The sequence below is a fragment of the Rattus norvegicus genome, chromosome 7 (assembly GCF_021556685.1).
Source record: "Rattus norvegicus strain SHRSP/BbbUtx chromosome 7, alternate assembly SHRSP_T2T, whole genome shotgun sequence".
NCBI classification, from domain to species: domain Eukaryota; kingdom Metazoa; phylum Chordata; class Mammalia; order Rodentia; family Muridae; genus Rattus; species Rattus norvegicus.
Genome location: NC_141540.1, coordinates 30933878 through 30948618, shown reverse-complemented (window position 1 = coordinate 30948618; position 14741 = coordinate 30933878). Strand labels below are relative to the sequence as shown.

Here is a 14741-nt window from a genome sequence, read left to right as displayed (position 1 = left end):
GGAACCCACAGATTGAGAATCATTGGTCTGCAGGAACACGCTGGGCTGGATGCAGTCACCCAGCTCCCAGTCTCCATCACTAAAATGTGGAGCACTAAAAGACCATTAGGAACCTTTACATTTGTTTACCCCTGCAGACTTTTAAGATGCTCTCAGAGTGGAGCTGCAGCTCAGTTGGAACACACAAGACTCTGGGTTCGATTCCCAGCACAGCATACGAGGTGTTAGGGCACACACCTGTAACCCCAGCACTCAGGAAGTGGAGGCAGGAGGATCAAATATTCAAGTTAAACCTTGGCAGCATAGCAAGTTCAGTGCCAGTAATGGTGTGGTATAGGTCAAGCTGGCCCCGTGTCATGGTCATTATTGTCATAGCCACTAACACTTAGAACTACAAAAAAACTAAAGCTCAGAGCAGGTTCTCCACTTGGTCCAGGCCTCCTCAAATCCAAGCCCCGGTTACAGCATACGGCCCATGGCCCTGTCGAGGTGGAATCAAATCAGACACTCGAAACACGGGTCCCAAATGCCAGTGGCTCACCCTGTATGTGCGCTGACACCCCCAGGAGCACTGAGAGGCTGTCAGAATTAACAGTGTGTTTACAGCGATGCTGGGCAAGCCCTGGTCTTGGAGACCGCGTGCACTCACTGATGTTTCCTTTCCTTCCAGCCTGCCCTGGAGGACCAGATACACCGTGTAACAACCGGGGCATGTGCCGCGATCTGTACACACCCATGGGACAGTGCCTATGCCACACCGGCTTCAACGGGACAGCCTGCGAGCTCTGCTGGCATGGGAGATTTGGGCCTGACTGTCAGCGTATGTGGCCTGTTGCCTTTGTTAGCCTGTTTGCCCCCTGTATGTTCCCTGTCCTCATCCCCACCATCCACTTGACCTAGAAGTAATCTTTTCTCCCACCTTCTTGCTCCCATACATCTTTTCCCTCCTTGGATGTGGTCCCTTGAAAGAGCCTAGCTTCTAGAAACTCACAGCCCCTGAAGTCACCCAGGAACAGTGGCTGAACCACAGCCACTCAACTGAATCCTGCACACACATGGTGACTACCGGCATTCATCAAGTACCTATCATGTGCCAGGCGCATACAGGTTTCCATTCAATTCATAGCATAACCTCGGAGGTAGGAACTGATGTTGATAAAGGAACCAAAGTGGAGATTAAGCGATGCACTTGCCTACTTGAAACTAACCTATGTTTCAGGGGTACAGAGGTTGGAGGGGTATAGGGACAATCTGGCCCTCATCAAAGAGGGTAGAGAAGTGGAAAGCTATAGAAGCTGTGTAGGTTTGCGAGCAGATAACAGATCTGAACAAGAGAATCTAAGCTTGCAGTAGTATCAAGAGCCGGCAGACAGAACCTGCAGCAATGCCGAGGACGTCATCAGTCAGCACACAGGGCTGCTGAGCTCTCAGAACTGTGATGAGGAACTGGAATTTGTATTTCAGTTAGTTAACAACGAAACAGCCTATGTCCTTAGGGGCCACCGTCCTCATGCGAAAACCAAAGTGGCTTTTCTGGAGGAAAACAAACACAGAGGTCTAGGCAAGTGGGCCCGGCCCTGACCTGCCAGAAACAGCAAGAGTGGGTAAGGAAGGGGGAGAGAGGAAGGAAAGGAAGCCTGGAGGTCACCAGGAGCCAGCGCACATAGGGAATTCTAGACCAGAGGAAACTGATCAGTGTCTTTTCTAAGTGTGACGGGCAAAGCGGCCAGTGAGGGGTTGGGAGCAGAGGACTGTTGTGAACACATTACAAGGGATCGCTGTAATAGCCCTGTGGAGTTCACACAGTAGGAGAGCAAGTGCTGAGACAGGGCCACCACTGGGGAGGCTGCAGCAGCCATGCATAGAGGCTGGGGCAGCCGGGAGGCCAGCACTGGTGATAGCAGCTAGGACTGGCACACCATACTGAAACAGTAAACGGTAAGCAGCAGAATTGGTGTGTGACTTTGAATTGTCTTTTTAAATAGATTCCTCCAACGAAGTCGCCCCCCCCATCTGTTCTGTGACGTGCCCCACGGCACTCTACTTCTGTGACACAGCATTGTGACGTTTACCATCACACGTTCAGCCATACGAAAACACAGCCTTACCTATCATGAGCTTCCCATGCTCTGGCCTGTGGATTTTGGGAATTCTGAGGCAAAGCAATGACTGCGGTAGAAGCCTGGTGGCCCTCGCACTGACAGTGCCGTCCCTCATTACTGATTTCTCTTACAGCCTGCAGCTGCTCCGAGCATGGACAGTGTGATGAGGGGATCACAGGCTCCGGGGAGTGCCTCTGTGAAACAGGGTGGACAGGCCGCTTCTGTGACACTCCCACAGGTCAGTTGGGGAATGGCCAGTCACTGGCAGCCCTTGGCTCGAGGGGAGTCTATTGAGAGAAGGCAAGTAAACTGGAATCTGAGTGATAGCTGGGAAAATGACAGTGAGGGTATTCCCAGCTCCACATGTAAGTAGTGTGGGTGCTCCCACCTCCACCTGCAAACACTGAGGGTGTTCCCACTTCCACCTGTAGACTGTGGGTGTTCCCACCTCCACCTGTAGACTGTGGGTGTTCCCACCTCCACCTGTAGACTGTGGGTGTTCCCACCTCCTCCTGCAAACACTGAGGGTGTTCCCACCTCCACCTGTAAACTGTGGGTGTTCCCACCTCCTCCTGCAAACACTGAGGGTGTTCCCACCTCCACCTGTAGACTGTGGGTGTTCCCACCTCCACCTGTAGACTGTGGGTGTTCCCACCTCCACCTGTAAACTGTGGGTATTCCCACCTCCACCTATAAACTGTGGGTGTTCCCACCTCCACCTGTAAACTGTGGGTGTTCCCACCTCCACCTGTAAACTGTGGGTGTTCCCACCTCCACCTGTAAACTGTGGGTGTTCCCACCTCCACCTGCAAACACTGAGGGTGTTCCCACCTCCACCTGTAGACTGTGGGTGTTCCCACCTCCACCTGTAAACTGTGGGTATTCCCACCTCCACCTGTAAACTGTGGGTGTTCCCACCTCCACCTGTAAACTGTGGGTGTTCCCACCTCCACCTGTAAACTGTGGGTGTTCCCACCTCCACCTGTAAACTGTGGGTGTTCCCACCGCCACCTGTAAACTGTGGGTGTTCCCACCTCCACCTGCAAACACTGAGGGTGTTCCCACCTCCACCTGTAGACTGTGGGTGTTCCCACCTCCACCTGTAAACTGTGGGTATTCCCACCTCCACCTGTAAACTGTGGGTGTTCCCACCTCCACCTGTAAACTGTGGGTGTTCCCACCTCCACCTGTAAACTGTGGGTGTTCCCACCTCCACCTGCAAACACTGAGGGTGTTCCCACCTCCACTTGTAAACACTGAGGGTGTTCCCACCTCCATTTGTAAACACTGAGGGTGTTCCCACTTCTGCCTGTAAACTGTAGGTGTCCCCACCTCCACCTGTAGACTGTGGGTGCTCCCACCTCCACGTGTAAACAGTGGTTTGAACTGTGGCCTGGATTTCTGGAGGTTGGTGGGTCGGAAGGAAACTTGGTAAAAAGTTTTACATGCAGTGGGGATGTCTCATTATGGTGGAACTCAGACCCAAGTGCATGATGACAGAAATCAGGTGGTGTCAGGCAACTCAGTCTCTGGCGTCCTGAGATCAGGATGTGGTCCCTGATTCTGCTACTTACCGCATGAATGGCCCTGGACAGCCCACCGTCACCTTGCTCATCTGTAGAAAGTACAGTATGCTCTGCAAGGGAAGGGTTGCTGGCACGACTCTGAAGGGCCGGTGTTTGTCTCTGCTGGATCAATCACAGTTGCTTCCATTACCATTATGGTTGTCCTCACCGTCACAGTCTTGAGCCATGCTTTTCTGAAACCGAAGTCTCTATGTGTAAAAGGCCAAATTATCCTGCTTAAATCAGTGGCCTTTCCTCCTTCCTGGAGTCAAGAGAGTCACTGGGCTCTTGGGTAGGCTTCAGCAGCTCTAACACTATGATTGACTTCGCTTCCATCCCTGCCTACCCACCCAACAGCTGCAGGTTGCCTGTGCTAACCACAGCCCCATTCCATCACCAGAGTGCCAGACTTCTCCCCAGCTCAGCAGTGTCCTGGAAAGACAGTGAATTTTCTCTTCAGTTTAACCTCCTCTGCCTGGTAGCCATGTTCTTGGGGCAAAAGAGTTTGTTGGACAGGTTCATACCTGCTTGCAAGCTTGGGGGGATAAAGTTTTAAACCACTAAGGCAGCCTGTGTGTTATAATCTGAATGGCTTTGCAGACATATCTCAGACTCAGCTAGGAGGGAGCATCCTTAGCAACCATCCCCCCTCTTTGCCACTTAAGAAACACCTGAAGAGTCCTGGGAAAGCGAATAGGTGAGACTGACACGACACAGTGGGGCGCAGGGTGAAGGGAGACCTCTGTCTTCACAGCTGTGATTCCAGTGTGCACACCTGCTTGCTCCGTGCACGCCACCTGTACGGAGAACAACACGTGTGTGTGTAACTTGAACTACGAAGGTGACGGACTCACATGCACAGGTCAGTCCTCTGTTTACTCGGGAAACAGGAGCAGGCATGGGAGAGGAGCAGGGTGTGGTCACACGGGCTGGGCTGCATCCTGACCCTTCCACTGTTGGGCCTCTGCGACAATGCCTGTCCTCTCTAGGACTCTTTTCCTCAGTGGTTTGCTCAGAGTTGCCCCGCCTACCTCCCAGGCCACGGTTTTAAATTTTTTAAATTGTTTTGCAAAACAAGATATACTTGTATTTCATAGGTTTTTTTTTTCCTAACTCAACAAGTAATCAGTCTTGCTTGGAAAATGCAGAAGCTGACTACAGCATTAAGATGGGAAAGTGAAGCCTGCAGATTACATATCTTCCGGCCCCATTACCCTGTCTGTCAGTGAGAGGGAACCCAGAGCCTTTCAAACGCTAGGCAAGTGCTCTGCCACTGAGCTACAGCCAGCGACTGCCAGTGACAAGTGGTTTAGGGGTGCGCCTGGCACACAGAGTCTCACGTTTAAAGGTGCACAAGCCAAGAAAACGTATATCCCGTTTTTTATATAAGAATTCGAAGAGCCTTCAGAGCTAGCACATGTAGGCTGGGATGGAGAAGGGAAAGGAGGAGGCAAACCTCCATCCCTTTAAATTGGCAAAAATCAGATTTTCTGGCACTCACCATATGTCACACCTCACTGCAGGAGAGCTGAGAAGTACCACCGTCCCGTTAGACAGGCCATAACACATTCCACGTACAACTCTGTTTACAACAGAAGAAGAAAGGGACGTGGTGAGCAGTCTCAACCTCGTGTATTTTCTGAAGTTTTCCGTGAGCAAGACTCAAAAATGATAGATATTGTCCTGCCTGCCCTTTTGTAGTCCAGACCCTCCTGCATAGGAATGGTGGCACCCACAGTGGGCTAAGACGGCACCCTCCCATGTTAACCATGTATCAAAACATTCTCTCACAGGCATGGCCACAAGTCAATCAGATCTGGATCTGTTCAGTCCCTTAACTGAGACTCACTCAAATGATTCTAGGCTGTGTCAAGTTAACCAGGACCACGGACATGGACAGACAGAGACACGTGCATACATACATACATATACATACACAGAGAAGGGGGTAGTAAAAGGGAGAGGGAGAGGGAGAGGGAGAGGGAGAGGGAGAGGGAGAGGGAGAGAGAGAGAGAGAGAGAGAGAGAGAGAGAGAGAGAGAGAGGCCTAACAGCAAAAGCTCCAATTCATTCTAAAAAATTGTTATCAAAGCTACCTTATGAGTATATGATAAGTGTGTCAGGGTGTCCTAAGGACATGACTCATATACAAGCTGGTAGAGCGGCAACAGATCATGGGGACCAGAGACATGGACGTATGATGTCTGCTCTATCCATCCACTGTTAAGAGGCTGACAGATAGCCCTGGACGGTGGCACATGAAGTCCTCCGCCCTTTCTCTTGCAGTCGTGGACTTCTGCAAACAGAACAACGGGGGCTGTGCGAAGGTCGCTAAGTGCTCCCAGAAAGGCACCCAAGTCTCTTGCAGCTGCAAGAAAGGCTACAAGGGGGATGGCTACAGCTGCATAGAGATAGACCCCTGTGCAGACGGTGTCAACGGGGGATGCCATGAGCACGCCACCTGCAGGATGACGGGCCCAGTGAGTGCCACTTCCTTGGGACGTTTAGGAGAGCAAGCCTTGGTGCCCAGTTCAGCCTGGTGTCCTCAGCTACCCGGCCTCTGCTTTCCCTCTGGCCTTTGCCACACCATCTTTCCCCCTTGGTGCATCTCTAGTAAAATGTCAGTGCATCCTCAGCAGAAAAGGGTATCAGAGTCAGATTCAGTGCAAGCCATATAAGGTCTATTGCATAGTTCATAGGACTACACGAACATCACTTCTTAGCTTCCACTACAGCTAGATGAGACCCTCGAATTCAGGGAACCTAACAGACTGTAGAGCAGTGGTCCTCAACCTTCCTAACTCTGCAGCTATTTAACTCAGCTAGTTAATCGTGTTGTGGTGACCCGCAACCATAAAGCTATTTTCGTTGCTACTTCATAACTGTAGTTTTACTACTGTTATGAACTACAATATTGATATCTGTGTTTTCTGTTTGTCTTGGATGACCCCTGGGAAAGGGTCATTAGACCACCCCCAGGGGTCACAACTCATAGGTTGAGAACCACTGCTTAAAAGGGCTATCTCCCCCTCCCTCCTCCTTCCCCCTTCCCCCTCCATCTCCTCTTCCCCTCCCTCCACCTCCCTCTCCCCTCCCTCTCCCCCTCTCTCCCTCCTCCTTCTCTCCTACCTCCTCCCTCCCCCTCCTCTTTCTCCCCTACCTCCTTCCTCCCTCCCCCCCCCTCCCCCTTCTCTCCCCCTCTCTCCCTCCTCCCTCCCCTTTCCTACTTGACTATAAATCTATCATGACTCCAGATATAAAGGTCACTAAATCCAATGACGTTGGTAACAAATGGCATGAACGTGACACCTCCTCGGTCTTCAGGGATTGAGTCAGTTGGGAAGAGAGCTGGTAGGACACAGTGCCCAGTACCAGTTACACACAGATCGACAGCCAGGCAGCCTTTGAGACTTAGCTCTGAACATATACGGTATGTGGCTGGAGATCAACCGCTTGGTATCTCTGAGCCTCAGTTTCCCCACATGAAGCAAGACTAACAACAGAAGAGACATCATAGGGTTTGTAACATTAAACGAGGACAGTCTCTGACTGGACCCGTGGTCACAAAGCAACAATTAAGGACTGTATCGGGTGCCAGGTATGTGTACGGAAAAAAAAAAAAAAAAAGACAGAGTCCTCACATTCAAGAAGCATAGTTACAGGTGGAGAAAGGGGGGTGCTTAGTACAAAACTCAACACGTGACCCCGGCGCCAACTGAGAAAGGCCATGAGCAGAGATCAGGCCCATGTGTGGTAATGGCGGTCAAGAGTTGCTTCCTGCAGGCTGCTTTGGGTGAGGGGCTCTCTGAGAAAGCAACCTTTATGCTAAGAATGGCAGCCCTTCGCCATCACAAGCACAAGACAACCTTCATCCTGCTTGCATGGGGCCCGGCACAATGCCTTTCTGAACTGCTCCTGTGCCAGATGTGTGTCCTCTGGTGCCTGGGATCATGGGGGCTCTTTCATGGCTTTCCTGACCTCTTCCCACAGGGCAAGCATAAGTGTGAATGTAAAAGTCACTATGTCGGGGACGGAGTGGACTGTGAGCCTGAGCAGCTGCCGCTCGACCGTTGCTTACAGGACAACGGACAGTGCCACCCAGATGCCAGCTGTGCAGACCTTCACTTCCAGGGTCAGTGTGGCTGCCACCCGGGGTCAGAGTGCCCATCTCTTCGGGCTTGTGTGCAGGGAGAAAAGGAAGATAAAACAAAATGAAACAGAAACTAAAGAACCCACATATTATCCAGACCCAGTGAGACAGGAGGATCACCTCACAGTGGACCTCGAAGGCTACACCTAGTGGGCTCAAAGGACCTTCTCAGAGTTTCCCTTTCCCACGAGCATTTGCTGGAATTGAATCTGGAAAGGGCAGATTGGTGTGGTTAATAGCAAAGAGGCTGTCACTGACAGTAGCAGTTTCTTTTTTTTTTTTTTTCTTTTTTCTTTTTTCTTTTTTTCGGAGCTGGGGACCGAACCCAGGGCCTTGCACTTGGTAGGCAAACGCTCTACCACTGAGCTAAACCCCCAACCCCAGTAGCAGTCTCTTAACAGCTCTTTGCTCCTCACACAGTGACTGGCACGTGCCCCAGGCACTTCTAAGGATGACTCGAATAGTACATAATCAATTCACAGGCTAATACAACTCTCACAAGAAAGTAAAAAGCCACAGTATGGAGGCCTAGTGGGCACAGCATGCCGAGACCCCATAGAGAAAAATCACAAAGAGCCCACAGAGTTCACAAAGAACCAGAGTAGAGGGACTTCAGTGGTTTCACATATGGGTTTCAGATAGATAGATAGATAGATAGATAGATAGATAGATAGATAGATAGATAGATAGATAGATAGATAGATAGGATAGGATAGGATATACATGTGATATATCATAATGAATTTTCTTTTAAAAACAGAGAGGGGGTGAGCATAATAGTACACGCCTTTAATCACACTCAGGAGGCAGAGGTAGTTCGATTTCTGCGAGTTTGAGTCAGTGTGGTCTACATAGAAATTTTCAGGCCAGACAGGACTACATAATGAGACCCTGTCTCAACAAAACAAAACAAACAAACAAACAAAAGCAAGCATAGATAAATAAAAGCTTTTTTTCTTCAGATAGAGAAGGGAAATCTACGTAGGTGAGATGAGAAATTTTTCCAGAGACATGCAGTAGAGGCCTGGGACTCCAGCGGAGACCCAGCAAATGCCTGGATTGGGTCAAACCAGAGAACATGGGGGAGGCACTGGTGCCTGAAGAAAGAATGGATAATGGGAGGGTTGTGCTTGTTAGGGGAGATGGCTGCCTCTGCTCCGTGCATGCCTAGTGCCTGCTGAGGCCAGAAGAGGGGGTTGGATCTCCTGGAACAGTCGTGAGCTGCTGTGTGGGCACGCTCTGAAAGAGTGACCAGGGTTCTTAGCTCCTAAGCCAGCTCCCCAGCCCTGTTTCTCTAATTAAAAGGTATAACTATTTCAAAGGACGAGCTACCACGTAACTTGAAGAAGTGGCTTCTCTGGATACCCTGGGCTCCAGTTGGGCTGTACCTCAGAAGTCCTTCTACTCTTTTGCTTCAATCCCTGCCAGTCATTTGGGCTGACGTCATAATGTCTCTCCTCTCCTAGACACGACCGTAGGAGTATTCCATCTACGCTCCCCACTGGGCCAGTACAAACTGACATTTGACAAAGCCAAAGAAGCCTGTGCCAAAGAAGCTGCGACCATAGCCACCTACAACCAGCTCTCCTATGCCCAGAAGGTGGGTTCCCGGTTAAGCAGGTGCCTCAGGCAGAGCAAACAGGGAGGTGTGCAGGCAGGCGCCTCTCAAACTGGAGGAAATCCCCATGACCTGCTTCTTAGAACCAAGCACAAGAAACTCCTGAGGCAGTGCCAAGAGTTCATCACACAGAAGTCAGGCACCTGCCGTGCGTCCAGTCACTCACTCACGTTGTCTGTCGTGTAGATTTTCTTTAGGCAACCATATTGTTGCGAGGTCACGGACGCAGGTTCCCTGTCACATACAGAGACACCTTTCTCTCAGCAGATGTCCTGGTCCCCTGGCTCTTAGAGTCTTTCTGCCCCCTCTTCCGCTAAGCCTTAGGTATACAAGTTGGGCTGTAGAAGTATCAGCTGATGCCAGGCATCTCACAGTCACTTGTTTGCAGTTTTTGATCGGTTATCAATCTCTGTAATAATCTCCATATGCTGTAAAAAGAAGTTTCTTTAATGAGGGGGAGCTATACTTGCCTATATATATAATAAATATTTAGAATACGGTTAGAAATTATACTAGTGTAAGGCAGTGGCTATGTATAGTGGGTTCTCCTCGAGTGTCCCTGGCTTCAGCAGCCACAAGCGAATTTCCTGCAATTGAGCAGGCCCTACGTCCAATTAGACAGCACTTGGTTCCCTCCAAGGTACAAGCACGGCCACCGCACCTTTGGAAATACCTTGCCGTGCTAGTTTTTGCGGTTTACAAGCTCTTTGTCTGGGTAGGACCTCTGATTGTTTGTCTCCGTTGGCATGCTTCCCGTGCTAGAAGAGCTGGTTCTCAGGAAGGAGGTCTCCAAGTCAGTTCCAGCTTGATTCTTCCAAGGCTTATGTCCAAATCAGTGTCTTCAACAGTAGGTCTTACCTGCAGGTTCTGGGAGACAAGCAGGAGTAATGACAAAAGCCCATGTTGTTTGGGGGTCTCCTGGACCCCACTGATGCACAGTGGGATCCCAGACCTGGCACTCAGTTGTAGATGGTTGTGGTTCCTGGGGCAAACATTATCACCTTGTATCTCAGCCACTTAAATGATCTCATAGGGATTTTAAAATTACAGCCACAAGGGCGAAGGGGATGGTGATAATGACGAATTAGAATTCTGTCATCAGTCAGGGTTTTGCTTCATTCGTAAGCAGAAGCATTTGCCCTGGGGTAAATGGCTGGTGGCAAATCTCTTCTCAAAAGAGAAGGAAGCCTAAAAGCCCTGGGCAAGAGCAAGAGGGTACCACGGTCATTCATCCAATGGCTCGATGGACAGAAATTTATCTTCCAGGTACTAGTGTAGGCCCCACGGAGTTTGCAGTCCGGGTAGGGATCAGAACTAACCAAATGAGTCTACAGCAAACAAGACATTCTACACAGCCCAGTCACCTCCCTGTCTCTGCAGGCCAAGTATCACCTGTGCTCGGCCGGCTGGCTGGAGAGTGGGCGGGTTGCCTACCCCACGACCTATGCCTCTCAGAAGTGTGGTGCAAACGTTGTTGGGATCGTAGACTACGGATCCAGGGCCAACAAGAGTGAAATGTGGGATGTCTTCTGTTACCGGATGAAAGGTCATTACCCCATCCACTGCAGGCCCTCTGCCCGGACCGCCAATCAATCCCCAAGAGTGAGCAGGGGGGATCAAGCCTCACCTTACTGGGCATGGCCCCTGTCCTTTCCTTCCAGATGTGAACTGCACCTGCAAGGCAGGCTATGTGGGAGATGGCTTCTCGTGCAGTGGGAACCTGCTGCAGGTCCTCATGTCCTTCCCCTCGCTCACAAACTTCCTGACAGTATGTATCCTGTCTGCCTCGGCCCTCATCTATAAAATGGGGTGCTGGCAACAGCAGCCCCCCAGGGTGGTTGTGGTCTTTAAGAGAGTTGGTACTTTGGCACTGTAAGCATGTGGAAACTTCTGGATTCACCAATGCAGGGCAGGTATTGCCTGTGTTTGCATCTAAAACGGTTTAAGAAACTGATCAAACCAAGATAGCATGGCTGTTTCTTATCCCACAAGCACATCATATCAGAAGCAAATGGACACGCTTCTGTCCTTCTACAGAATCAGAACTTATTAACAGTAAACTCACAAGCCGTGTCCATTTTATTGGCTGTAATTTACCATGTGGTCAGTTATCCCCTTGATCAGATGACTGCTATCAACCACGGGTCCTTTTATTCCACTATCAATCTAACTCTTGGACCATCTACACTAATACACACATACACAGGTGACCGATTGGCTACAAGAGGGTAAAAGAGGCCACAAAGTTCAAAGGGAGGCAGTCACCCCAAGTGGTTAGATATTAAAAGAACCTGACAACAGAGACTGGAAGACAGCTCTGGAGGTTTAAGGCAGGCGAGGCTCAGAGTTGGGCAAGTCTGGCTGAACTGCAACTGAACAGGCCCCAGCAAGCCACAGGGACCACACCGAGCTGAAGACCTGGCATTCTCTGCCCCTCGGTCATGAGATGCATGCACAGTACCCGATGGCTGGATGACAGATCAATGAGGACCGGTGTCTCCCCTTTGATGGGTGAGGAGGTTGCATCGACGTCAGGAGGACGTGGTATAAGAACATAGACGATTCCTCCTCAGTTGTGTGAGCGAGCGGTTTATCGGCCTGTGCATCATGGCTCCCGTTAGACGGATGGCGGTGTCTTTGTGCATGTGCGAGACGCAGAACCACCCTGCCTCTGGGTTTGCACTCAACATGGAGGCAGCTGCTGCTGTAATGGAGCAGTAACCCATGGCAGGACACAGGCCCTGTGGCAGACAGCAGACAGCAGACAGCAGCAGAGCAGTAACCGGAGCGTCTCAGGCCTGTGGGACTCATCAAGACATCCCGATCCTCTCCCAAGGCCAGGGAGAGGAAGTACAAAGGAAGTCAGACTTGAGCCTTAGCAAAAGGGTCTTTTCAGAGGCTTCTTCTCCAGCTACCCCAACTCCCACACCACAGTGGCCCATCTGACACTTTCTTCTGTCCCCTTAGGAGGTGCTGGCTTTTTCCAAGAGCTCAGCCCGAGGACGGGCATTTTTGAAACACCTGACTGACCTGTCCATCCGTGGCACCCTGTTTGTGCCACAGAACAGTGGGCTACCGGGAAATAAGGTGAGTGGAGTTCCTGGCGCCTACACTTTACACGGGAGCATTCTCTGTCCCCACTGTAGTGGTACAAATCACTCTACCAGTCAGAACGGTGCAGGCCTGTAACCCCAGCACTTGGGAAGCAAAAGCACAGGGCCTTATCACAGGCAACAACCCCCGCCCCGATTCGGCAGTTGACAGTTACCCAGCACACATCCGGTGAGCTGCTGCTGCTTCTGGCCTCTGCACGGTCAGCAATCCAGGCTGGCCTGTTGATGGCTCTGCCCTACAGGGTTCTCACAACCAGCAGCCTAGCCCAGTCATGACAAGGAGCAGGAGTGCTGAGTGCTGTTCAGTCCTCTGCCAATGAGACACTAACCAACAGCTTACAAGGCTGAGCCCAAAGTCAGGGGAAGAGATAAGGGGCCAGAGGCAAGGATCCAGGAGGGAGAGAAGCATCGGGGCCCCTGGTACAGTGACATGCCAACCGTCCTCATGACGTGGTCCAAAGAGGAGAGGACTTGCTCAGCTCACCCTGGAGGCTGACCAGCAGGCTGTGAGCTCCAGGTACTACCCAATCACAGGGCTGAAGAGAGATGCCTGCCTGGCACCCACTCTAGACACCGCCTAGAAACATACTTTAGAGAATGAAGATGGCCATCCACATGCTAGTTCTATATGAGCCTTGGGAAAGACCAGAACACCTAAGCGAACCTCATTCTCTCCAACTGTTGGTCAGATCTAAGACTTTCATGTCTTTTGTCTCTCTTAGAGCCTGTCTGGCCGGGACATTGAGCACCACCTCACTAATGTCAACGTCTCCTTTTACAATGACCTTGTCAATGGTACCTTTCTGAGGACTATGCTGGGAAGCCAACTGCTCATTACCTCCAGCCAGGACCAGCTCCACCAAGTATGGAAAGTCCTCTGGGTTTATTGAGAGAACTAAAAAAAAAAAAAAAAATACGTGCCAAGCTCCAGGCCTGAGTAGACACGTGACCGATACCAGCTGTCCTAACATGAAACTTTAAATCCACACGTCAAGGGGGTTATCAGTGCAAACCATGGCTATGACATTAAATACTCACAGGCCACCCCAGAGCCTGGGGCATACGCTGGTCTTGGGATCTGAGAAATGAGTGCTCGCTATGAAACTGCTTTGCTTTGCTTTGGATTTTTTGAGACAGGGTTTCTCTATATTTCCCTCATTGCCCTGCCTGTCCCAGAACTCACTCTGTAGACCAGGCTGGCCTTGAACTCACAGAGATCTGTCTGCCTCTGCCTCCTGAGTGCTGGGATAAAAGACATCACCCAGCCGTCACCCAGCCAAAGAAAATAAACTATTTTGAAGATGCTTTGTTTGCTACCTTTGGGTCAGTTTGTTATCCTATCTCAAGCATTAACACTTGAGCTCCCGAGTCAGAGGACCCTGGGATGACCCCCTGTCTCTTGTTAGCTGCCCATCTTCTCTGAGCTCAGTTTCTTCATCTGATAACTGGGGACAAGGGTGAGACTGTTAATGATGACGGTGGTGGCAGTGATGGTTGTGGTATTGGAGACCACGGTGACTGTGAACTCTAATCCTTAGACTGTCCGGGTCCAGTCCTCCAGAGTTTGTAATGTGGAGACATCGTGCCTGTCAGGATAGTCCTAGGTGGCAGTGCTTTAGACGAGTCCCGCCCCCACCCCATCAACATCTGTGCGTATCTGAGTCTGAAGCCTGTTAGGACGTGGCTGTGACTCCACGGGTAGGACACGGCCTCACTCCCACCTACACCACCAGCTAGTGCTTGCAAGACGTTTAACACCTCTCTAGAGGTGTGGTGTGACCCACGCCAGAGCCTCAGGGCTTACTGCTCAGGTGCTCTTGGGCAAGCCATTTTCCCTCTGGTAGCTTATCAGTCACATGGAGGTCCCTGCAGCCCCTCAGATCAGCTTGTTTGGTGGCGCCAAGCCAATGGGTGGTTGGGTGGAAGCCTAGGCTCTTAGGCCTGAGAAGCCAAATGGAAAATCTTCCTGCGTGGGCAGCAGATCTCATTCACGCTCTCTCGGTTCCCAGGAGACCAGGTTTGTGGATGGAAGATCCATTCTGCAGTGGGACATCATCGCCGCCAATGGAATCCTCCATATTATTTCTGAACCTTTGAGAGCTCCTCCCACGGCAGCAGTGAGTACTCAGGTTCCGGCGAGGACCCGGGGAAAGTTACGCACGCATTCCCCAGACGTCTACCAAGCTTGCAACCC

General features: G+C 50.9%; 1 protein-coding gene across 5 annotated transcripts in view; it reads left to right on the top strand.

The window, feature by feature from the left end:
• Nucleotides 1-14741, top strand: part of Stab2 (stabilin 2) — a 182370-nt gene that overhangs the window by 161389 nt on the left and 6240 nt on the right. For all 5 annotated transcript variants that reach the window (XM_087555923.1, XM_087555924.1, XM_087555922.1 and 2 more), the window contains 11 exon segments: nt 671-820; nt 2236-2340; nt 4422-4529; nt 5953-6146; nt 7657-7798; nt 9283-9416; nt 10815-10980; nt 11096-11202; nt 12402-12521; nt 13270-13410; nt 14557-14664. In XM_087555923.1, the coding sequence (XP_087412049.1) occupies nt 671-820; nt 2236-2340; nt 4422-4529; nt 5953-6146; nt 7657-7798; nt 9283-9416; nt 10815-10980; nt 11096-11202; nt 12402-12521; nt 13270-13410; nt 14557-14664 (1475 nt within the window).